Here is a 25,917-nt window from a genome sequence, read left to right as displayed (position 1 = left end):
TGCAATAAGATAAACAATGGAAGAAAGTATACATATCTGGTGGGAACTGATACGCACACATGCCTACTCACTCACTCACCCCAAACCTTTAGCATGACCCCACAATAGATTATTATTCCACAGGTTATTCACTAGACACCCTGCAAATTTTGTTTTGCTTCCCTAGTGCCATGTAACATATAACACATATCTATGATACACAGTAAGTTGTTTACTGACCCCTAGCTCCCCTTCTAGGCCTTGGTGGTAGGCATAGAAGGACTTGCGGCAGTCATAAGCTTTGGCCAGGGACCGCCTAAGGAAGTGACGCCGGTACACTGGGTGCCATGTCTCTCTGATGAATTCATTGTCCACGTCAATGCCACTGTTCTGTGTGTTCTTTCTGACAGCAGTGACCTCATCATAATTCAGTGTGTTCTTGTGGCTCTGTGGGAAGAATGGATTTTAACTGGAACATGCTTCTGGTAAAAGGAATCTATACAGTGCTTGTCTGAACAAAAGATCTGGCATACTTCACTGTTCTGGTACTCCTTCTCAGCACACTCGATCCCTCACCTACAACTCTCTCTTTCCAATACTTGTCGACTTTATTGATCCATTTAACTGGTGGTCTCCCTCTGACCCCCTCTTCCCACCCTAATCCCTCAGTCCTGCCCTCGTAAACTCTCTTCACAAAGTCATCCTCATTCATTCCGATCACACGTCCATGCTATCTCAGAGCACAATGCTTAACCTACTAAACCACTCCACAACCCACTACCATTGCTGTTAAACCCATAGCAAACCTCTCAATGAATTCCTCCATTCCATCCTGACACACACCACATACACCACTTATTTAGTTCACTATCATTAAGCATGTTGAAGATTCCTGTACTACACCATGCCCATGCCTCTGATCTATATGACAAAGTTAGCAGGATAATACTGTATCTTACTCTTTTCTTTACCCTCATTTTCCTAATTCCTTTCATAATCTTTTTAATGCTCCTATTACCTGTGTTAACTATTCCCTCACCTTTCCCTCCATGCTTACGCAGAACTGTCCATGAGAATGTAAATTTCATCACTTCCCCCATACTCTGTTTTCTCAACCAGATCTTACAGTCTCGTGCTCTTTGTCCATACTATGTTTGGATTGGCAAAATTGGTCTGCTCTGTTGCTCTATCAAATACCATGACCTTACTCTTGCCAACATTTTCAACTTTTGAGTCTTATGCACCCTGTCAAATACAACTACAATCCACTGCAGCAACCTCTCACTTTCTGCCAATAACAATGTATCATCAGCAAAAAGACCTGCGACCAAAGATTTCCCTGTAGCACTCATTTTCAGCCTTGGACACAGTTCCCCTACTCTGCCTTTCATTTTTCTTATACAACTATTCATATAAACATTAAAAGTCCAGGTGACATCACACACCCATGTCTCTCAGCCATACCAACACTAAAACTCTAACTCAACTCCCCATTCACATGCACAACAGCATTTACATCCTTGTAAAAAGACCTGAACCCTTCAAAAAAGTTAACACCTCCTCCACCATATATTCTCAGGACATCCCATACATCCTTCCTATCAACTGTCTTAGTCCTCCCTCAGGTCCATAAAAGCAGTACTGCTTCTACTTCTTCTACTCCAGGTGCTTCTTAATCATCATTTTTATTGCACAAGTTTTTGGATGCATGCTGGAGAATGTGTGTGACAGACCCAAAGTTATCAAAACAGCAATTCCACATCCATGGCCCAGTTCACCCCAGAGTTACAGATGGTATATGTTGATACAGCTGCAAGACTAAATCTAAATTCTCTACCTACACCCTCTTGAAACTTACATAATCAGTGGCAAGCAGTTTCTCTAGTTCCGTTTTCACAGCTGCCCGCTTGCGCTGATCTTCAGTGGGGGAGGTCCAGTAGAGCCACTGTTCCCGTGTCCCTGGCCCAACCATCTCCCTGAAGCAGATCAAAACAACCACTTTATACAGGGGAGAGAGAGAGAGAGATTTATTGTTCACAAAAATACATTAAGAGGTGTAACATATCCCAACATACCTAAACAGCCATAAAGTAGGTATTTAAATGTCAAGTGTCAGTGGATTTAATCTGACACAACTGGGAGCACACTTCACAGCTACTAAACTAATCCATCTTTCTTAGTTCTAGTGAGAAATCTACAGGCTACAGGGTTCTTGAACTTGCAAGGAAACTAGCACCTGTAAATTATGAAGGTTTCGTAGATTTACATGACCATCCCAAAAAGGAGGGATGAACAGCTGGGTGGGCTGCATGCTGACTGCCCAGGCTGGGATTCAAACCCAGGCTTGCAGATTTGTAATTAGGGGTGCTAACCACTGCACTACAGAGGTGGATTCACTTTGTTTGCTGGGAAGCTTCAGTACATAACCCAGTGAGGGTCAACTGTATGTGTGGTCACAAAGATGCATATAATAAATAAATATAACATCCCTTTCCTTCTTTCTTGTTGCCTCACCTTAGTGTGCTCTCTGTCACTGTAAGTTTCTCCTTCACTGACTCCTCCAGGAAGCGGCAGGCAGAGTCCCACTGCTGTTTGTCACTGACTGAGCGGTCCTCCAGGGCATTTAGTTGTATGACACGCAGCACATCAGCAGCCTGGTAAGGGTGGAAATGAATCAGACAATTGTACCTGATGGTTACCTCTCTCAACACAGCACTCTGCCTGTCATCATCACCTTACAGTTGCCTCTACTTTTTTTTTTTTTACAATAAAGGAGGCAGCTCAAGGGCACACACACACACACACACACACACACACACACACACACACACACACACACACACACACACACAGGCTCCTAAAAATGGCTGTGCCCTGCCCAGCTATACTGACTGCTCCTATCCTGCTCCTGGTGCTTACCTTGTCTTCCCAAACATGTCTCCTCATGGCTTCATCCACCACACATGCTTTAAGGTTGTCAAAGATGGTGTCATGGTCCTTGGAGGTCTTGGCGCGCTCAATAAACTTGCGGAACTCGTCCTGTAGTGTCTCCCAGCCCACCTCCACACAACGTTTGGGCAACATCTGGTCTGCCCACTGCTTCAGCCGAATGTCTGCTGTGGTGTTGAAGGTGCCTGTTGGGTTGATAAAGAGGGAGATATTAAAATGGTGTTGGGTTAGCAAAGGGTGTTAAGAGGTCAGGAATAAGGATGGAAGATGGCACTGAGCAATTGTTAATGATCTGGGTGGGTAAGCAGAAAGGCTGAACTCAAATGTTGTTTAAGATCATCAGTTACAAACCTAAAATCAAAACTACCAATGCAAATATTATTTTTCTTATAAATTTGCACCAATAATCTGGAAATCTTGAGTTATTTGTACTTTAACTTTTGGTCAGTGTACTGAAGAGATAGTTGAGGTTATTAGTTTAAAAATTAGGAATATTTCCACAGTAACACCAGGAGACCCCAAGTGAGAACAAGTACCTGAGCTGTCAGTCTGTGCGGCAGGCAAGTAGATGCTCTCAAATATGTAAGTGACCATCTTCTCCCAAAGCTTCCTGGAGAGTGCTTCCTCCCACTGCTTGGGAGACACCTGTGATAGGTTCACCACCTCATCCAGAATGTCTCCACGTGCTTTCTCAAACAGCTCATCACGGTCCAGCTCACGGGTGCTGTACCAACACACAAAATGTTAAATGACAATAATGGAGACAGAATCCAGATGATGTGCACCTCCATTCTTTCATTAAAGAGGGTGGGGGGAGAGCAAAAATGCAAAGCCAAAGCTTCAACCTCCTGTTCTGTATGAATGCAGGTGGGTCTTTGCATGACAAGTAGAGGTTGATGGATGGTGGTAACTACTTCCTAATGTCATGCTGCCATATTTAGTCACCATAATTACACTGACATTTCAGAGTTTGAAAACGTGCAGTTCTGATCCTTGATCCCATAAGAATGTCAGGGGATGACTTTGAATTTATAAGTAAAAGAGAGATATTTAGTTATTTTACTCTCAAGTCCTTCATAATCACTAACCGAGGAAAGTTATTTTTCCACTCTGTCTCTAGGTTGAAGCGGGTGGCCTTGAAAGCATCGGCCTGCTGCTCCACTGTATCCCTCACCATCTTCCAGAAGCGCTCGGACACAGCGAAGCTCAGGTTCCGGGTTGTGCACTGGTGGCTGTTAATCACACCACCTCTGCAAAGTAGTGTTGAGCTTACTGGTTTGTGGGATGCGATATGGTTACATTGGTGGTAGAATTGTCGGGTTTTGTATTTGGTATTCAATTTTTTATTTACTCTATATGGTGGTTAATCTAGTATTTCATTTTTTTAATCAACCTAATTCATATTAACTAGAATGATGTAATTAAGGGCACAATACTTGAATATCTTTGAGCTGCTGAAGAAGGCCTCCTCATAATCCTTAATGGCCTGGATGGAGTCCTCCTGGTTGCCGCGCCCTGTCACCACCGCAAAGTAGCCCAGTGCACGCATGGGGAACAGCTTACCTGCCAGGATTTTCCTTATCTGGGAAGCACCACATGAGCATAAGGGTCTGCATTGTGTAACTCCCATGTCTGCCTTAACTTTCAAGCCATATTCTCATTAACTTCATATTTTCCGTGTCAGGTCAGAGGAGGTCTGCACATTTACAGGCAAGGTTAGTCCTTAATGGCTTGAGAGTTATCATTTGGAATCAGCAATGATGCTGTATTCATTGTCATTATTGGGGTCTGGAAAACAGGGTGTGCAAGCATTTGAAGTTACAGTATCCAAGAAGCTGTCTGTGGCTTGAACTTACCCGATCAGGATTGGCCAAGTTCTCCTCGGCCAGGTCCACCTTGGTGAGGACAAAAATGGTGCGTTTGCCCTGGGGGTCCATCTGGCTCACTAGATCTGTCACATTGGAGCGTTCAGCATCCACTGAGCCATCCTGGATGCACAGGATGATGGCGTTTGGGTTGGACATGTACTGCTCTGAAATGGTGCGTATAGCCTCCCGTGTATCTGAGGCCATGTCCGTGGTTACAGTCTGGAATGAGAAAGGTTGTTTTACTCATTTTTTAGGGTAATAAAGTTAGAGTATGTTAAAGTATTCTTACCTTGTTCTCTTGGATAGCTTGCCATAGGCCACTGTTTATGGAATATAATCATGTATGTAGAAATATCTATCAATCTATCTATATTTCCGACACCCTGCTCCCTCGCGGGACTTTCCCTCCAGGGGGTGGCTGCAGCAGAAGGGTCTCCATCTCCCCCTGTTCTGGCACTTCCTCTCAGCACACTCAATCCTTCTACTTCGAATTATCTTGCTCCAATACTCACTCACCCTACTGATCCACTTCACAGGTGGTCTTACCCTGACACCCTCTCCCTCAATCCTTCCCTCATACATTCTCCTCACGAATTCATTCTCCCCCATTCTCATCACGTGTCCAAACCATCTCAACGCACCACGCTTCACCCACTCCACCACTCCACAATCCACTCCTTTTGCTGTCACACCCATACCAAACCACTCATACACAATTCCATTACTTTCTCCATCCCATCCTGAAACACCACATGCACCTCTTATATAACTATAATATTATAATAAATCCACTAATAAAAATAATCCACTAATTAGCAAAGCTAACTTTTTCATTAGGTCCTAAGTGTTTTCACTAACTTTGGAAACAGTTAGTGGACCAATTAGCTTCCGCTAAATGTAGCTCCTCCTCTGCTAACTTTAAGTCCACTAAAAAATTCATACAGGTTTGTTCCTGTACATTGTGGGCAGACACAGCACCATGCAGTTGAGCTACATGGCACAATAATTCCAGGGCTTCCACTTCCAGGTAAACTTGGGTATCAGATTTTCTTTCTGCTCTGCTATTGTAAGTTCATATACAAGGCATAAATAAGGTGTGCCATATGTTGAATTTAATTTGTTTATTTGTGTACACCTTATCATCATCTGATTATGACATGCTATACCTTTCTGGAAAGCTCTATGTCTAAGCTACAACATATTGAAATTTCAGGTCACTAGGTCTGTTTTTAAGGGTTTTAGAGCCAAAATACTAAACCGAAACTAAATCCATACAAAAAAAGATAGTGGTTTGTGGTTAGTGTTAACTTCCATTAATTTCTTTATTAGTTTAGTGGTTTAGCGTAAGAGAAGCTAACTTTTTAGTTAGTGGATTACCAGTTAGTGAAGCTAACTTTTCGGTTAGCGGTGCCCACCACTGGGTACACTTGCACGAACCCTCCCTGTACCATGCATTGTCTCATACTCACACTGATGATCCCGGGCAGGTCCACCAGCACCATCCTCTGTAGGCCGGGTCCCTTAACAGTCATGGAAATCACATCATGGCTCACTGTGCGGCCATTCCTCACGCTGTTCCTCATCCGCAGCTCAACCTGTCACCATCATTACTATTATTACTGATCAAGATACTTACCCTTGGTTATCATTATCATTACTATGCTTGTTGTGTTCATTCTAATCTAATGAAATTCTTATTCTTAAGTGTCTCGGTAAACTCTTCTCAGATAAAGCTAGAAGCCACTATGAGATGTTCCAATGGTTATAGTTTTCTAAGATATCAATGTTTTCTTCTACATCTCGGTTTTCACTCCATCAATGTAAATGCCAAACATCCAAAGTGATGGTAACATACTCCTCTGAAACTTAAATTTCAATCTGAGATCACTCCAAAGACATCCAAAGTAATGTTGCCAACTGCAGAAATTTGTCACACCATAAAAATGCTGTAGTATCAATTATCTTTCTCTGTTAACTTGGTTCATCTCAAAGGATAACATTAGCCATATTTCAGACTCCATGTGCTATAATCCTCCTAGAAACCTGAAGGCCAGTGCCATGACAAATCATAAATTCACAGCAATCTTAATTGTTTTCAACACTAACACAATGACTTAAACAATCTTTACAGCTGACCTAACTGATACACACACTGATTTTGTAAGCCACTCAGATGTTTGTAATCTTTGACATTACTTCACTCCATCTTTGCACTTCCTTAAATCCTTTCATATTGGTATCAGCCTTTATGGCCTTTCCATTTCATAAGTCTTACCACATGCTATGTTCAGTTGCAAACATTTCCAAGGCTCCCTATACTGTCCAACATTTTTCTCAATTTTCTCACCTTAAATCTAACTGACATTTCCTACCTCTTGACCAATTTCTATAATCCATGCATTCCATTAACTTTTCTACTGATGCCTTGTCAGAAAAGGTGTTGAATTTTGGAGCTTTGTAAGGTTAACAAGAGGAGGCTAATAAAGAATTAAGAAAATCTAATTAATGATTTTATTATATTGAGATTTTACCTGGGCTAAAAAAATATTTCAAACAATTAGGAATAAGAAAAAAAGAAGTATATGATGAAAACAACAACTCACCTCTTTCCTCAGCTCAGCCAATTCAGATTCCTTGGTGAGGTCAAACTCCCTGGTGGAATCCTTGAAAGAGGCAATGTGGTAAGGCCCCTCGCTGAGCGTCACCATAACAGGCGCTCGGGTCATCATCTCACCTGCACCCCTTGGGAAGATGCGTGCCTGGGAGGGAGGGAGAATGCAGACTGATACTGGACTTATAAACTACTCTTGACGAAACATGTGATGTGAAAAGCAACACACTGAAAATTAATGTATACAATAAAAAGAAGTTACAGTTCACATGAAACTAAAAATAAAATAGAGGGAATACATAAATATCCTGAGTCAAAGTTATGATAAGTTCTGCCTTGATGAACACTGATATTTCTGACAAACATGACTCTTAAACTCAGGCTACTTACAAATGACAGTAGCCACAATCGTCCTTTACCCTCCTCACTTTTCCTCCTTACCCATCACTCCGTATTCATCTCTATATACTTAAAGCTCCTGGACAAACTCCTTCACAACACAGCCCTGCAATCACAACACCATAGCACACACCTGAGCCACCATCTCCAGCACTGAGGTCTTGCCAGAGCTCTGGTCGCCCACCACCACCACCCGCGGCAGGTGATCCTGGGTGTCATAGCTGCTGTCATAGTCACACAGCTCGTCCAGCACCTCACTGTACATGTCAATCAGAGACTTTTTGACCTTCTTCCGAGCAACTGTGTCCCCGGCTCTCAGCATAAGGGACTTTCGGAGCTCCTTGTTCTCCTTCTCGAGGCGCTCCACCTCCCGTTGGTACTTAAGCTGCACCTGCATTAGCTCCTCCTGCAGGCTTTCATATTTCTCCCTGATGTTGTCTGGATAGGGACATAGGACATTACATGCTTGATTAGTAGAAGAATGACCAGGTGTGGGAGGGTGCTGAAGAGGTAAAGTGCTGTATCAAAAAATTATGGCCCATCCTTAAAGCACTGTGATGACACTGCAGAAAAGTGCTGACTACATAGGACAAAGTATACAAGGATACTGCACTAAGAGATGTAAAGAAACTACTCTATAACAAGAAATATAATAACTGAGGTCAATGTACTGACTGCCATATATGTAGCACAAAATGAGAGATTCAATTAAAAACTATTTAGACAAAATTACTTTTTTGACGACAAAAACACAAAGAGCAAATTGATACTAAAGTTCACATAATGAAAATGAAGTGTAGGAAGATTGTATGATGGAGGATAAAACTTACAAACTAATAAAAACTAATCTATGTTACTGTTCCAGAAGCCCCAATACACCTCATGCAAACTACAGATTTGGAAAGAGCACACTGCAGAAGGTTTGAGAGGTCTTCTTACATAGTTATGGCACTTTTTTTTACAGTCAAGTAGGCAGCTCAAGGGTAAAACATGGATTAGGCAAAAAGTCTGCAGGCGCTACTCCTGTAAAAGGTGATGGCACCACTTTTTTTTTTTTTTACGACAAAGGAGGCAGCTCAAGGGCACACAAAAAAAGAAAACAATAATAAAAAAAAGCCCGCTACTCGCTGCTCCTAAAAAAGAAACAAAAGAGGTGTCCAAAAGCAAGGTCAAATACGAGAGGAGAGACACTGAGAAATGGGCAGAATCAAGTCACAAGAATACATTAGTGTAAGTAATATGCAGTACAGCATGCCATTTAGTAGAGTGAGAAAAAAAAATGCAGGAATAGATTACAAAAGAAAATTAGGGGATAAATAAAGCACAAGCTGATAAATATGTAAGCTCAGCAGAATCGAGGATGAATGAAATGAACTACAGCACAAATAGCAAGGATGATCTTTGAAACAGAAACCCAAAATTTTAATTAATCCCACTAATATAACAATAAGAGATCAATAGAGCAAAAAAGCTGATGCATAATATGGAAGGATGGCACTGAGCAGAACACTTTTTTTTCACTACATGTTTTTACCAATACAGTGAATACTAGGGATACCAAATAAGATATACCCTTGACAAACCATCACTCAAGTCCAATGGCTTCATGTTTAAGGCTGCTACTTAGAAGTCTTTGTGACTACTGCAGTTCTATTGAGCAGTTACAGACATACACAATGTTACATGGACTACATAAAAAAAGGTACAATGTATAGCAGAAAATTATCAATCTGGACAGCATCTCATAAACAGAAGCATGCACAAATTACAGCTGCTGTAGATGTGTATGTGGATCATTGCTTACATTAACTTGAAAAAAAAATCTCAAGATTACAGAAGCATTTCTTTCAAGGGACATCTATAAGCTAGGCACGAATTTGACAGCATGGGAAGGGTCACCAAGAGAAGCAGTAAGATTTTCAAGTTAGCTTGCCTGTCTACAGTCATATGTGGGTTTGTTCTGTCTTGAAGCTTTGCCCAGTAACTCATGCCCCACAAGCAATTAAATTTTGCCTGTGTCCAGGGCTTGTGCTGTGCCTATTAAAGGGGTGTGGCTCACTTACACCCCATGGGGAGGATTAAAGGGATGTGGTGATGCAGGAAATTGCTGGCACACCACTACATTACTGCACCTCAAGCCAGCCGGCCAGCCAGATGGTGATGGAGTTCTCCTTTACACTGTTTTCACACTGTTCTTTACTATAAGGGAATAACCTCTTGTACTTGGATGAACTACAAATTAAAGTGTTTTGAACTTCAACAAGTTTATCCAAGTATTTTAAATTCCATTCTTAATAATATTCACAAACTATAATGACTGGGTTATGGGTATGAAAAGAAAAAAGGTACATGAGGGTCTCCTGTACCACCAGCATGCTGGCCAGGCTGCATTAGTACATCACACTCCCCATGACAGTGGTGGCAGCCTTGATCCACTCACAACACTAACCATTGGATTGGATTTTTTGTCTGAGATCAGCATTCTCATGAGTAACACTGGAAAGCTCTTTTGAGAGTCTTTCTGTCTTTTCTTGTAGTTCTGCTTCAAGCTGGGAAAGTCTCAAGCGGAGGAGCTCTGGAAGGAGGTCCACATTGGCCTTGAGATGACAGTGAACAATGAAAAATGCCTAGCTGAGGTGGGCACCCCAGCTGCCTAGAGCTGACTACCAATGGAGACTTGCTCCAGTAAGAAAGCTACACTGGAGCAAAAAGAAAATAAATAAATCATACAGTAAACATATAAGTAAAATAACAACAACTTTTTTAGTTACTGCCAAAAGTGACACTGTCTTCATCTCCATCAGTACTCATACTCTGCAGGCTCTTAATAATAATCTGGAGTCTGTCATTCAATTTCAGTGATGTGATTGGCTACAAGAGGAAGAAGAGACAGTTTACAATATTAATCAACAACTTAAGTAACTTGCACAAATTTACCATAACTACCACTGGATAGAACATTGTGAAATGAAGATTTCATGAAAAATTAATGAGACAGAGACATAGAGAGAGACTGACAGAAAGAGAGACAGGGGGGTGGGGGGTAAAGGAATGAATTGGGGGGAAGCATAAGTAGCAGGATGAGCTAACACCAGCCACCAGTTAAGAGGAAAATCTTGCAAGCTGGAGGAGGCATTGTGAATGAATTGTGGCCATGCTGGGTGGGTGGACTCACCCTGATGCAAGCAGCTGCACACAAAATACTGACACACAAACTTAATACAAGTACAGTCACACACCAATGGCTAAGCACTTTGCCTCATCACCAACACATAAGTAAGTAAATGTAGGATTCTGCAGTACAGGAGCCTTATTTATGCTATTGAAGCTGCATATATTATTTGTCAAACTAATTGCTATTAGCTGCTGGAGTAACTGAGTTACCTATAATCTGTGGATATGGTGGTCTGCAACCAATACATCAGTGTATAGTGACAAAATATCTATCATTTGCTCTCAATATCAAACAACCAGGTCGTCAATAAATCAGAAAAATCTCAGGACACTGATCAATTTCCTCTTTGTAATATGCTACTACCTGTCGGCATGCTGGGATATTAAGGTGAAAAATAGAGCAAGTTTCAGAATTCAGTAGCCACTGTTCATGTGGGTGTACTGGCATGAGATGTGGATAAGGACTCCTTTCTCTCTCTCTCTCTCTCTCCCTTAAGGGGGGGAAGCGCACCCTTTAGCTCGACACTATAGCATCCGCCCCGCTTCTGGTCAGCTCAGGTTTAAATCCCGCACAAATTGTTGGGCAAATAAAATATTCATATTTATCTCTCCCTCTTAACCCTTTGATTACGGCGATCGTATATACAAGTGCGCTAAACACGCCCCACCCGTACGGGGATCATATATATAATCATCACACTTTACGCTCCCTACGTTTCAAATGTACCGCAAGTTCTTGACTCAGAAGAATGATGGAGGCATCTGGCATCCGTACACACTCTCATTCGTCTCTAGCATGCAGCCTACCGAAGGCCACAGATCGTTTTCCATTTTTGTTCGGAATACATCTGTCATGTCTTGTGACGCGTCAAGCAGTTCCTCTGCTCCGGGCGGAAGTAGAGCACGGGCGAATCAAAGTGACAATGACTCTGATGACTGCTATGGTAGTGACACTGACAGAGGAGGGAGGGGCAAGTAGGGGGGGGGGTGAAGAGAGAGAGAGAGAGAGAGAGAGAGAGAGAGAGAGAGAGAGAGAGAGAGAGAGAGAGAGAGAGAGAGTGGGGTGCTTCCACGCAAAGCGTCACGGCCACGAGAAAATGCGCAAGATTTTCGGCTGTCATAGCTTTTTTATTTTTATTAGGAGAGAAGTTTTATTACACCACCATATATACTACATGAATATACAATTATTGCAAAGAAGAAAGACACCATTTCCACCTATTTTGAATGCCTAAATTTTCCCCGTGCACAGTATCCAGAGAAATACATCACCACCCGTACTCTAAGGGTTAACCCCTTCAACACGAGGACGCGTATACTGCGTCCTTGCGTGCCCCGTACCATATCTGAGGACGCGCATACTATGTCCTGGCGCACTTTAGCCAATATACAAGTTATTTTATCTCTATATTTATGCTTACATCTCAAAACTATCAATTAATTTGTTTCTTTGTGTGCACCATTTAATTCTGCATGTTTTCATTTATAATACATGATGAATATGTTGAGTTTATGGCTGAAAACTTGTTATATTCAATAGCGACATTTGAAATTTGGCACGCGCGGCGATCTCGGATACGGCGCGGGGCGCCGTTTTGGCCAGGACGTAGTGAAGGGGTTAAGGGGGGGGAGGAGGGGGCACCCTTTGGCTCGACACTAAAGCATCCACCCCTGCTTCTTGTCGGCCCAGGTTTAAATCCAGCACAGATTGCAGGGGTGTGGAGTCGGAGTTGGAGTCGGTGGAGTCGGCTACTTTTGGCCAGAGTCGGTAAAAATACCCCCGACTCCGACTCCTTAACGTAATCATTTATCGTGTAATGTAGTTGTGAAGTTTTTTCTTTTACATTATCTAGATGTTGTCTATATAGAGTACACGTAATTTGGATATAAATACATGTAAGAAAAAGGACATCAAGAGAGTCTACTGGCACTACAGGCAGCATCTAAAAAATAATTGCAATAAAGGGAGAGGGGCATGGGGCCCGAAGTCGAAGTTGCAACTTTAAAATTTCCCGGAGTCAGAGTTGGGAAATTTTAACTCCGACTCCACACCCCTGAGAGATTGTTGGGAAAATAAAATAACTATATTTATCTCTCTCCTCCTTTCTCTCTCTCTCTCTCTCTCTCACTCTCAGGGGGGGGGGGCACCCTTTGGCTCGACACTATGGCATCCGCCCCGCTTCTTGTCGGCCCAGGTTCAAATCCTGCACAGATTGTTGGGCAAATAAGATATTTATCTTGAATGGATCAGTTTCTCATGTGCTTTGAGAAGTAGCAATCCCCCCATGAGGTGGGTGCCTCATATGCCCAGTGTAAAGTGACTACTATAAATGGCATTTTCCTTTGACACCTTTAATGATTGATAAAGTTGCTGCTGCCTATTGTCTGGTAAAACATTTTCCTAGGATGTGTTTATGAACATTTTTCATCAACATATCTAAGTAAAACAAGCTCAGGATCATCAGGCAGGCAACTAATTTGTTATCCAATATGAACATTTTATGCACATTATTTTATAACATACAGGCAGTGTCTGAAATATGTAACTGGAAAATAATAATTATATGAATTTAAGTTGTTGGGCAGAAATCAGTATTGGTACATGTGTGCCTTACTCTTTGAAATGGCTGTTTATTGAAGACAGAGAAATAACCTTGATAAAGATCAGGTCAGGCTGCCATGAAGGTAAGATGACAGCCAGTTTGCTGTTTCATTCACATATATTTCATCCAGAAAGATTTGGTGCACCACATCTGTATTTACTGAAATAATCACAAATAAGACTGGTGTTTTGTGTGATATACACAATGCTGGTCTCCCTCAAGAGGTGGAAAAAAAAAAAAAAAAATCAAATGGTAGGGTATGGTGAAGAAGCAACATCATTTCCTCTTACACCCATAAAGGAATTAATCAGCTCCTTATCACTGACTCCCTGTGCCAATCCATTATCGTAACTCAATGATACTTCAGTTTTTAAGACTGGGTGAGGCCACACAAAAAGATAAACAAGCATGTATGTGTATGTACGTGTGTGTATGACAGACCATGCCATCACGTATAAGCACACATTCATTCACTCGCCTTAGGAATCTTTATAGCTATGATGTGTCTTGAGAAACACAAACACTTTCATGGTTGTAATAATTTTGAGGAGTGATATTCCTACTCTCATCTCCCTTGTGAGATGGCAGAATCCCTCCCTCTCTCTTACCTGCTTTTTCCCTTTCCCTCTCTGCAGATGAGGAACCCATGGCTGTGAAGGAGAGGGCGTGTTGCTTCAGGTCGGGGGAGAAGTCTGAAACAACACAACAAAGGGTCAGTCTGGACCTCTTGTGTCTGTGATGTTGCTATGACAGATGTTGATTACGAGGGTGATGGTGTGGGTCTCTAGGGAGGTCTGCAGAGTAAGGTTTTTGGATGGAGATGTGTGTTTTGTCAGCTTGTGTGATTGTGTGTGTCTTTGCATAGTTGGATTTACCAAGTTGTGATATACATACAGAAAGGAGCTATGCTTGTGGGGTCTGCCCCTGTGTTAAACTTAGCTTTGAATTAATATCAGGTTTTGAAATGAACAATCTTCCCGTCAGGGCCATTTATTCCAAAGTTCAGTACACTTAAAGGGAAAACTTAATATCCCTCAAGAATTTGATTGTCTTCAGTTTCTTTCAATGTCCTCTAGCTGGTCTTCTACCTTATAAAAATAGATCTCTTTTCAATCAATTTTTTCTATTCCCATCACTGCTCTGAACACTGCAATCATGTTGCCTTTTTTTTTCTCTCCTTTCTTCCAAGGATGGCAATCCCCATTTTTCCAGTCTTTCTTTGTATAATGGATCTGTTATACTAAGGACCACCTTGGTTGCTACTTTTTGTATTCTCTCGAGCTTAGATGTAGGGAAGGTAGGGAATATACTACTGCTACTACATATTCCAACCTAGAGCAGATACATGCCTCTAACAATCTTTTCATCATGTCCCGATTCATATAGTCTGTGTGTGTGTGTGTGTGTGTTTGTAATTCACTATGGTATGATTAAGTGCTTGACTTGCACTCCCTAGCCAGAACCCTCTGTGAATGACCTTGTAGCTCTGGTGACATCTTTGGATACGGTTGAAACCTCACATCACCCTCACACACCCAGGTGCGACACAGCCCATGACTGACACCTGGGACCCATTCACTGCTGGGTAGACAGAGGGTATGGATTAAAGGAGACTTCTTGTTCACCTCCAGTCTGTCTGGGAATTGAACCCATGACCTTTCTGTTGTGAGGCAAGCACAACTGTGAGTATGTATGTGGGTGTATTGGCAGGGGATTATGTTGAGGAATTTGTTGTGGTGCATGTACTGGCTTGTAGTTAGTTAAAGGTACTGTGAGTGTTGTTGGCTAGTGGGCATGGAATGAGTTGGAGACTGTACTATTGCATATTGAGAGGGAGTGTGGTATTGCAAATGTTAAAAACTAGTGTGTAGCAAGTTAGGTAACTGTGCATGTCAGATAATATTTACATAGATGATCATTACAAAAAGCAAAGGAATCATGTGCGAGACCAGAGGGGATATGAAAGATGATCAACAGATTTTAGTATCAAATGTAATACAAAACTTTGATATTCATATTCGAACATCCATGGTTTTGTTTATGATAAATTAGTGTAAATCTGTGCTCCTTTTATTTGTTGTGTTTACTGGCTGAGGTTCAGAGGTATGAGTGCAAGTAATTATCTTTGTGCTGTATACAAGCAAACTATAACAAACAAGGGGTCAGTTTCTATACTGACAATAACAGGAAGACAAAGAATAAGCAATTTTGGATATGAGATGTGCATAGAATGTAAAACTATGTGTGGCATTATTATTGTTACTACAAAACACCTTGCACAACAATGACACACAGTAGCAGGCAAAACACACTTCTCCTGGCTATCCATGACCTACATCAAGACCATTAAGTAAGAAGGAAAAAACATCACAATACAGTTTAGAAAGGTAATTTTGAACCCAATCATCCAAAGATTAGACAAACTCTTCAGCAGGGTTCAATAAGGAAAAGTTACGGTATACTTTACAAACTTGATGTCCCTCCTGGCAGGTGATATGAGGAGGGGAGTTGTTCTACTAAATGCTAGAAGTACTTGTTATCCAGGCAGGTGGCCCAGCCATGCCACTATCAAAGTTAGGATAGAGAGCATGGACACAAATGTTAACCCCAGCATGGCACTCACCCCCTCCCCCCAGTCTGCTAGCACTCAGCACACACAATACCAGATATCCCAACATCTTGTATTCTACACACCTTTGACCAATGACGTGGGGGCAAGAGGCCTCCCGGAGAGGGTTAGGGTCTCGCCTGAGGGGGGGAACAGAGAGGGTGAGTGAGTGAGTGAGTGAGTACCACATGAGTGTGGGAAGGTTACATGTTCTCCAACTCTGGCAACAGTGACTTGTGAGGATATAATGACATACTGAAAACACTAAAAGCTTGAAATAAAAATTCTGAAATAATGTTTTGTGTTGTCCCTGTGTTGAGGACATGACCTTAAGTATTATGATGTAGGGTGATGGAGTTAATACAAGAATTTATCAATGAGATGCAGTTTCTCATCACTATGATTATGGTAATCTTTACTGCATGCTTCACCTCTACTACTGAACAGACAAATTTTTAATAAAATATATCTGATAAGTGAGCACCATATATATGTACTATTTTCTTTTAATCTTATATTGATTAAACAAAAATATGTAATCTAAGAAACAAATATTTCAAAGGCCAGAGAGAGGACAAATAATATTAACTATTTCCAGTATATAGCAGGAATTTCAATGATATCAAGGTAGTGAGCCATTTGTGTTAACAGCATCTGCTGATCTCTATGGAAAATTAAATACAGCACAACTGCTTAGAGGTAAGCACAGCTGGGCCTTGAGCTGAGAAGAGCCTGATCACATCCAGAAATGATGTCACTGTTAGCATCCATAGTGTGATAAGCACATTGTACTATCAAGACTGTATTTTGTCATCACTATGGATTCAGAATGTTTAAGTAATTACCATGTAAAATGTATAACATAACATGACTTTAAATTTGTAATTTATCATGGAGAATTGGGCAAACACAGCAAAAATATAAAAACAAAAATTTCAATTGAAAATTAAGTATCCTCCTATGTCCCACATGCATGTATGGGATTTACATGCTGAGGTATATTTTGCTGAATCACAGCATTAAAACTAAAAAAACATGTCTTACTTCTACATTATGAATCTCTAGCAACATAATAACTATGGTCATTATATCATTGAAATGAGGCAGAGATAATTTTACTGGCAAGTACAGGTATTCTCAGGAAGCAACACATAATGTCCTTCCTGATGGCATGATAAAAAAATCTAGCTAACTTTACCTTTGTTCCCCACCTCAGTTTCCCTTCCCTTTGTGACCCTCAATTTTGCCTTATTTTTTTGCTCTATTCCTCTCCTCATCTCTCTCTTTCACACCCACTCACATACGCATGCACGCACACATGCACGCACGCATGCATGAACGCATGCATGCATGCATGAACACACGCACACACATATAGCAGTGCCACAAACACCTCCCCATCACTAACGAGTGGTGTGCAGGCCAACTTAATTGTGATATGTTATAGTGAGTATGAGAATGGAATCCAGATTAACAAGTGAATATAAGCCAAAAAAGTAAGCCCTAAGCCAAAAAATAATGTTGAGGTTTAAATTTTGTAGAGGACTGTTATAATTGCAGAAGCAGTCTTCATGACCAGAGGATGATTTTTTTTGTCACCATCAACTAATAAGTAGGACTGAGTTAATCCAAAGTAGTAAGTGTAGAAGACATGGAAGATACAGCCACGAATTACAAGAGGTGTGGCTACTTGTCAGATGCTACAGACTCACTCTCTAGAATAGGCAAGAGAGTCAACTAAGTTGAGATTCTAGCTTTAAAGCAGAATTTGCTCTATGTGCTGTGCAAAAAAGGAGGAAAAATGGGTACCTAATGACTCAGCCACAATGAATATAAATAAAATCAAAAGAGAAAATAAAAGGACAAAAAATGAACAAAAGAAGATGAGAAGGCAACTGTAAAAGAATGATATAAAAACAATGGGGCGAGTTCCATAGCTACAGTGCACTACAATTCAATACAAGGTAATGGCAGCGTTGGGCCATGGCCTCGGAGGTGGTGCACAAGCAGCGGTACAAATGTAGTAGTCAAGATGGCGGACCAGGACCCAATATTCCCCTTCTATGAATGCTGGTAGTGGATTAAGTATTTCTAGACCATTTACAATACCTACCTTCACCACAGCAATGCTGTAAGTAAAAGTCATTGTAGAATGATTAACTCAAGTAACTAAATAAAAATAGTTGAATATTATTATGGCTATTATCTCTGCATAATCCCTCATCTTCAAGATCCTACTTCTTCTGCATCCTCCAACTGTCTCCTATGAATGTCCTGGTTTTGCTATGGTTGTGTCTGCTATTTGTGAAGGGTCGCTTGCATGCTTTAGCATAAACCGCAGGCCTGCCTGGAGGTTGTGGTCCGCCATCTTTATGAGGGGTGTCAACTGTGTTCACCCCCTGCACTTCCCCCGCTAAGACTACAGTCATGTGACAGCCATTTCATAGCGCTTTAGCACAGGGGGAGGGGGGCTGCTATGGAATTTGCCTATGAGGAAAACATCAATATAATCAAGGAAGGGATCAAAGCATGAAAAAATAATTAGGAGGAAGGAGCAGTAAGCTGGAGGGAGGTTTTAGAACACCAGAGAAAGGAAAACCAAGAAAAGTGGTGAGGGAAGTGAGGCTGCTAAAAACTAGGGAGTTAATGATCAGGGGCATAGCAAAGAAGAGAAGCATAAGGGACGAAAGAAAAACAAATGCCGATAAGAACTGAGAGGGAAAGACAACTGAGATTACCTAAAATTACAGTATCTACATTCTTGGAGGGCAAAATCAATGCTCAGGAAGAGAGTGAGGAGGTGTTTAAGTTTGGGGGTTGTGTGGAGGAAAGTGTACATGGAGACTAGCAGCCAAGGAGAGGTTCAAGAATATTTGGGTAAGGGAAGATGCAATAGAAGAAGGAGCAAAAGCAAAGGAGTTAGTCAAGGAAGCTAAAGAGCAATATAGCAATGAATAATGTAATGACACAATGGGTCACATAAAAAACAAGATATGAGATGATGGCACCCAAGTAAGGCTATTTTCATTGCTAACCAAAGAACAGGATGTAAGTGAATCTTTGAAATATCTGTACCCTGTAAGGAAGTGATCATGTAGTGATTCAATTTAAATTTCATAGGATACAGCTTTATGGATTAAGGATTTGTTTTTAAAAGGTTGATTGGAGGGAATGCAGAGAAATGAGATGTGAAAGATGTTGGTTATATTCCTTAAACTTTAAATGCATAGGTAGAAAAGAATGTATATACCAAAAGGAGGAGGAGGAGAAAACTGGAAAAAAGGACAGGTTCAAGAGATGTGAGACAGCACATAAAAAAAGGGATGCAGCCTGGATCAAGTGGAGAATGAGAGGTACCAACAGAATACAGGAAGAGTACAAAAGAAATAGGTATGAAAATGTAGGAATCCAGAGAAAGGAAGAAATATATTTTGGAGTTAGCACAGTTGGCAAGTTTAAGGGGAATCTAAATTGTTGTTTAGGTTTGTAAAAGGCAAATTAAAAACCAGGAAGGAATCAGCAAACTGAAAGTAGAAGGAAAAGCCTTCGAAGATGCGGTTATACAAACTGATATAATGAATGAAAATTTGCAATAGTTTTTAGCAACGTAATGAAAGATCTGTTTGTATGGGATAAGGCAGCAATTAGGGAAACATGGAAAGAACTGTGAAAGACAAATGCTTGCAAGGTATCAAGAAAGTTTCTTACATGGATCTACTGAACTATAGATCAGCATGGACAAAGAGATTGCCAAGTACAAAACTCAGATGTGTTTCTAGCTAAATTTGATCAACAAATATTTTGAGACTGGATCCCATGAACACAGCTCATTTCTTGTAATCACAAGGTAAACACACACCCATAATAAAAAGAAGAAATAATCAAATATAGAGAAGTTAAGATATAACAAAACACTGATTAGTCAAAGAGCAAGGCTTAGTTAGAACATTGCTGTGCTGCTGTGGCTGAGTAGCACTACTCACCATCAGGGAAGAATGAGGTGCCACTGCTGTTGCTTTTCTCTTCCTCTGCAGCTTGTATGGCATCATCAAGCCTCTCCTTGAACCACATGGCCAGCCTGTTGTACTGATCCTCGCTAGCTTCCAACAGCTTTGGGTCTGGAAAGGTGGCTGACTGGGTGACTACTGCATTTACATATCAACACTTCCTTCATTTCCACCTCTGTGGTGTAGTGGTAACCACACCTAGCTACAAATCTGTGGAGCTGTGTTTGATCCTGGTCTGGTGCCCAACTCACCCAGGTGTTCATTTTCCCTTTTGGGCTGGGCGATGAATAGGTACCTAGGGAAACTTGAGGATGGCTAAGTGTGGTAACCTGGATGTCACACCTGCCTGTGTGCAAGAGTGGGTTCTTACTCTCCACCGACTCAAGTGCCAATGAGATGGAAATGAGCACTGAGGCTATGCACAACTTAGCATATGCTCTCAGCTTTACTTCTTTCATAATTCTTAATTCTTTGATTACTCTCCCTTATCTCTAAATACAGTAAAACCCCTTCATATCAAATTTCTTTAAGTTGATGTAAAGCCTTAGAGAAGACCCCACTGGTAAGGCAATGCAGGCAAAGTAGGCAGGAGACTCTTAATGTGTCTAGCAATCTTCCAATGTAAGCTGAAAACAGCTGATGAAAGAGCCCATACTGTCAGCCCAGAGGTTGTCTTTCACAGACTTATATATCTTCCTGTCAACAGAACCTGCCTAAGTGAATGATGAAAGGTGTATTCTGTGGCTTTCCATCCCCATACTCATGGAAAGCATTTTTTGCATACAAGGCCTGTATCTAAGAAAAGTCATAATCAATAACACTAAAATATGACAGATCCTTAACAGCATACAGATAACCTCCTTACCTAATGAGAACTCTGGCACAGCATCCTTGATCTTGTCTCTGTATGATATAAGGGAAGCTCTAACAGAGTCTAAGTCTTCCTGTGAGGGAAGCAGGCCCTCTAGGAACTTGGTGTCAGGTAAGGCTTCCTTCCACTGTTCATATGTCTGTAAGGAAAAACAACCACTATAAGCACCTTTATCTGAGTGGGTTCCCCTTACTCCTACTCTATTCTCAACTTGCATATCTGGGGAAAGGTAGAAGCAAAAAGCAGTATGATGCAATCATGAAATTGAAGAAAGTTTATAATAGGGTAAACAGGGTAGTCTTGGGGAATGTTCTTAAAATCTATGGCTTGGGTAGAAACCCGAGTCAGAAAAATAGGTGAAATCAGTTTTACATAAATAATGCATTCCTGGAAACTGTATTGTATAACATCCAATTGAAACTCATGGGGGCACTCCACCAGTACACTAAACACTAGGATACCATCAGTTGTTGAGCTTCTTCAGGGCTTGCTAGGCAGGTCAGAGGTCATTTGCAGGAAAATGGCTCTTGACAGATATCTCCTTGTCTCTCTTAGGAAAGCTCTAATCTTATATTGATCCTGATTCCTAGCTAGATTAGCTGAGCAACTTCTCAATAGTCTCCAGCACTTTCCTTGATGCATAAAATGCTCCTTGACTTCAAAGCACTCTCCAACATGTTTCTTTCCATCTTGTAGTTTCATGTTTAGTCCATACTCTTCTGTAAGCCATTCTGCAAGCTAAAAATTTGCATATCCACAGAGGGAACTAAAGACTCCCTCCATACCTTGGCAAGGGCACTGCCTCCCGCTATGCTGCCACCCAGGATGAGGTAGCGGATCTTCAAGGCCCCACGCAGCACCCTGGCCACCAACATGCCGATACCCCGGGTTGGTGCGGCATAGCTGGGCCCAGGCAGCTTCAGCAGGGCCCCTTGGGTGGCCTGCAGTGAGCTGAAGTGCCTGGCTATGGGCACCACCACCTGCCTCACCTAGATGGAAGAAGGAAAAATTGGATTACTTCACTTACACTACAAGGGTAAAATAACATGGGTTTGCTACAGTTTTACTTGACTGTGTTTGGAGCAAACACTTATGTAATATTTATTGTAATATCAATAAAGCTATATGTACTGTATTTATCCATCCATATTTATATTGTGCTCATGAAGAATAATGTCAAAGTCATTGTGACAGAAAAGATGAAAGAAAAATAACTTCTAAACCAAATATTCAGGTGTACACAACCTCAAATGACACATCATTGTGTTTCCAAAAAATAGAGCTTGGAGACAAATCTGTGCTGCACAGAAATATATCTGGAAAAAGAATGGTAGTTTCTATCCAATGATACTTCATCTCTCTATTAGGGTAAAAACATGGACTGTTCCTACATTTGGGAGATGGAGTTCAATGTGAAGAAATGTCATGTAATGGAAATGGGAAAGAGTGAAGGGAGACCAAAATGGACATATAGAATGGGAGATGGAGAAATATTAAAAGTTCAAGAAGAGAGAGATCTGGGAGTGACAATACAAGATAATCAACAGTCTGAGAGTCATGTAAAGAGGATATTCGGTGATACTTATAGAGTGGTAAGGAATATAGGAATAGCATTCCACTACATGGATAAAGAAGATATGATGAAAAAGATGATTAGACCAAAATTGGAATGGGGTATACCCTTTTCGTCACCAAACCATTTTGTCGCTACTATTTACACCCGTTTCGTCACCACTGTTTTCATCTGTTTCGTCACAACGTTTTTCTTCACTGTTTAACTATCTTCATGACTTTTTTCATGGATACGCCAGCAAAAAAAAAAAAAAAATAAAATAAATAAATAAATAAAATAAAATAAAATAAAATAAATAAATAAATAAAATAAATAAATTAATTAAATTAAATAAAAAAAAAGTAAAAAGGAATGAAGTAAACAAAAACAGGTCAGAGTGTGACCATTGTCTGTATATGAAAATAAAAACCCACAATTCATTTTACGTTGTTGCAAAAAATTAGCAACAACAATATTTTAAAAGGTAACAATATAAAAATTTTGATGGGGAGCTACCACAATTTTAGTGAGGACATGCGCAAATTAATTGTTAATCTTATGTTGGACTTGGAAGAAGACACTGACAGCTTCTCAGAAATTTAGTAGTGGTGATGGATTTTTCCTCGTATTCATCCCACAACTTCCAGAGATGGACTTGTCGGAACACACACCAGTTGCCCACTGACCAGACAATGTTATCAAGCCATGTTTGCCTTATATAATCTGTTAGTTTTCTCGTAGGTTGGCATTGCTGTGATTTTTCCTGGAGTTCTTCAAAGGCTGGTCGGATATGTCATTCAGGCAGGTAGGGAAGAGCGAGTTGATGTACAAAATTGTATACTGGCCCTCGCTCTATATATGCAGTCAGCAAGCCAACCTGTTGCAATTTCCGACAGATGGCTTGTGCCCAGTGAAAAGTGCAGCCATGCAAATAAACCGATGGATACACTTCTCTTATTGCATTCCACATTGCTACTTCATAATCCATTATTACTTCTTCAACACATAACTCATTATTTTTTATTCTCACTTGTACATTTCTTGAGTCACGTTCAAACCACACACCCTGTGTCTCCACTGATGACATTTATCACACAGTAGAGCCTGCTGACGTAATTGCACTTCCTTCCGACAAGCCTGAACAAGGGTGACAAGCTCCACTAATGTATGCCATCCTGAGGTGAATATTTGGCTTGCCACTGTGAGAACTGTCAATGGTTTGATCAAGTGATCGAGTGAATTGATAAGAATGGCACGGTCTCATCGACAGTTTCATTGGATTCAGCATTGAATGAGAAAATCACCCTGTTGAAAGTTATGGTGACAAATTGGAGTGCTTTGGTGATGAAATGGATTTTTGGTGGCGAACCGGACTGGTGACAAAATGGGGTGTGTCAATTGGAATATGCAGAAACTGTGTGGTCTCCCCATAAGAAGAAACACGGAAAAAAACTAGAAAGAATACAAAAGATGGCAATGAGAACCGTTCCAGAACTGGAGCAATTGTCATATGAAGAAAGGTTAAAGGGAATTGTCCTGCCAACATTGGAACAAAGAAGAGAAAGGGGAGACCTAATACAAATTTATAAATTATGGAATAAAATGGAAGAAGTAGATAATGAGGAGTTACTACTAAGAGAAGAAAGAAACACCAGGAACACACAAGGACACAGTAAAAAAACTGAGAAAAAGAAGGTGCTTGAGAGAAATATAGCTTCCTGCAAAGGAATATGGAGGTTTGGAACAGGCTAAGTGAGGGTGTAGTATCAGCGAAGAGTGTGCACAAGTCTGAGGAAAAACTGGACAAATAGAGGGATACCATTTATGAAGCCTTAGCCACTTCTGGCAAAGTTAATACTTACATCATGGATTTCTTTTAGGTCCCTGAATACAGTGCAGTGACAAGTGACTTCTGGAGAGGAGAACGAATCCAATTCAGGGACTATCTATTGTTTAAAATAGGGGATAATAATTCACGAAAGCATCGCCTCCTCTGGCAGCGGCTGCCAGAGGAGTGCCGCCAGTGTTGCAAGGCCCCCCCTGGACCCCCCCTCAAGTATATGCGACTTATTTCTGCAAGGAGGTATTTCTCACAACACCGGCGGCACCGTCGCAATGGCGGCCGCCGGCAGAGGAGGCGACGCTTTCGTGAATTATTATCCCCTATTTTCAATAATAAATAGTCCCTGAATTGGATTCTTTCTCCTTTCTGGAAGTCACTTGTCACTGCACTGCATCCATGATGTAAGTATTAACTTTGCCAGAGGTGGCTAAGGTTTCGTAAATTTTCCCCAAATAGAGATATGGAGACGGGACTACACGAGTGTAAACCAAGGCCCTGTAAAACTACTAGATAAATACACACACACACACACACACACACTGCACTCACCGCCTGCTGGTCCTGGGGGCTGGACAGCTTCTGCCGCACCCACCGGGTCTGGCTCACGCCCACCGCCCGCACGGCGTACCTGGGCAGGGGCGGCACACATTAGAATTTATTTTCCTCACCGCCAGATAAGGCGCCTGACGGACGGTCCAGTGAAGAGTAAACTACGACAGGCTTCATATGAGTTCAGAACATCTACATACGTAAAAGACTCTCTACTTGCTGTCTCGGTTGGAGGCGTCACTAGGTAAGAAAATCTGTCGTCTCCCTAGTAAAGCACTGAAACGTCAAGTATGTACTCACCCAAACCTCCCCTTGACTAATTTATACATCGTGTCTGAGCGGCCGCCGGAAAATAAGAAGGAGCGCCCGCCGAGCCAGCCTGAGGAGCTTAGGCCGCCGAGCAGCAGCCGGGGACTGTTAACTACGGGTCGCGGCGCGGACACAAAAGGTTAATACAAAAAGAAAGGTCCAAAGTAAGCCTATTTCATCATGTTTATATATAGGACGGTTGATTTATTGCGTGATTACTTATAGCATTTACAAATCTACCGTGACCACAAATCAGTGACGTGACCCGTATAGGCCTACCCCACACTCAGCATTGTGAAGGAGTGATTGATTGATGGTTTATTGTTGCAAGTAAACAGCAAAGGAGAAGGGAGGAGCATGCCATCCCAACCCCCAGGCAGTACAGAGTGTGATTATCATGTGGAGAAACTAAAAAGATACAATGGTAGGGGACAAGTGCTAAACGATTATGTGAAAAACTCCAGAGAAGCTATGAATAAAATAGAAAAGCAAAGTGTACAGAAAAACACAGAACTCAGGGCAAAGTATAAAAGAAGAGGAAGGCGGTATCAGTGAACTCAGTGGTGGTATATATCAGTCCGTCACTTTTTTTGCT

At 41.3% G+C, this 25,917-nt stretch overlaps 1 protein-coding gene across 4 annotated transcripts in view; it reads right to left on the bottom strand.

Moving 5' to 3' along the window:
* LOC127009024 (dynamin-like 120 kDa protein, mitochondrial) overlaps positions 1–25,469 on the bottom strand; it is a 31,677-nt gene extending 6,208 nt beyond the window's left edge. The window contains exons 1-19 of one of the 4 annotated variants that reach the window (XM_050881623.1): positions 25,314–25,469; positions 25,014–25,092; positions 21,855–22,058; positions 21,064–21,208; positions 20,175–20,309; positions 16,278–16,331; positions 14,192–14,275; positions 10,256–10,381; positions 7,940–8,244; positions 7,400–7,555; positions 6,266–6,391; positions 4,785–5,015; positions 4,365–4,510; positions 4,017–4,178; positions 3,465–3,652; positions 2,899–3,113; positions 2,494–2,633; positions 1,838–1,955; positions 220–426 (exon numbers count right to left, since the gene is read on the bottom strand). In XM_050881623.1, the coding sequence (XP_050737580.1) occupies positions 220–426; positions 1,838–1,955; positions 2,494–2,633; positions 2,899–3,113; positions 3,465–3,652; positions 4,017–4,178; positions 4,365–4,510; positions 4,785–5,015; positions 6,266–6,391; positions 7,400–7,555; positions 7,940–8,244; positions 10,256–10,381; positions 14,192–14,275; positions 16,278–16,331; positions 20,175–20,309; positions 21,064–21,208; positions 21,855–22,058; positions 25,014–25,092; positions 25,314–25,342 (2,850 nt within the window). In that variant the 5' untranslated portion in view covers positions 25,343–25,469. The remainder of the gene's footprint in view (positions 1–219; positions 427–1,837; positions 1,956–2,493; positions 2,634–2,898; positions 3,114–3,464; positions 3,653–4,016; positions 4,179–4,364; positions 4,511–4,784; positions 5,016–6,265; positions 6,392–7,399; positions 7,556–7,939; positions 8,245–10,255; positions 10,382–14,191; positions 14,276–16,277; positions 16,332–20,174; positions 20,310–21,063; positions 21,209–21,854; positions 22,059–25,013; positions 25,093–25,313) is intronic. The other 3 variants (XM_050881625.1, XM_050881624.1, XM_050881626.1) reach the window with 3 other exon arrangements.
* Between the last annotated feature and the right edge of the window lie 448 nt (positions 25,470–25,917).

The sequence above is a fragment of the Eriocheir sinensis genome, chromosome 39, assembly GCF_024679095.1.
Source record: "Eriocheir sinensis breed Jianghai 21 chromosome 39, ASM2467909v1, whole genome shotgun sequence".
In the NCBI taxonomy this organism is placed as follows: Eukaryota; Metazoa; Arthropoda; class Malacostraca; order Decapoda; family Varunidae; genus Eriocheir; species Eriocheir sinensis.
Note: the sequence above shows the minus strand (reverse complement) of the source record. Positions and strands in the feature narration are given on the sequence as shown.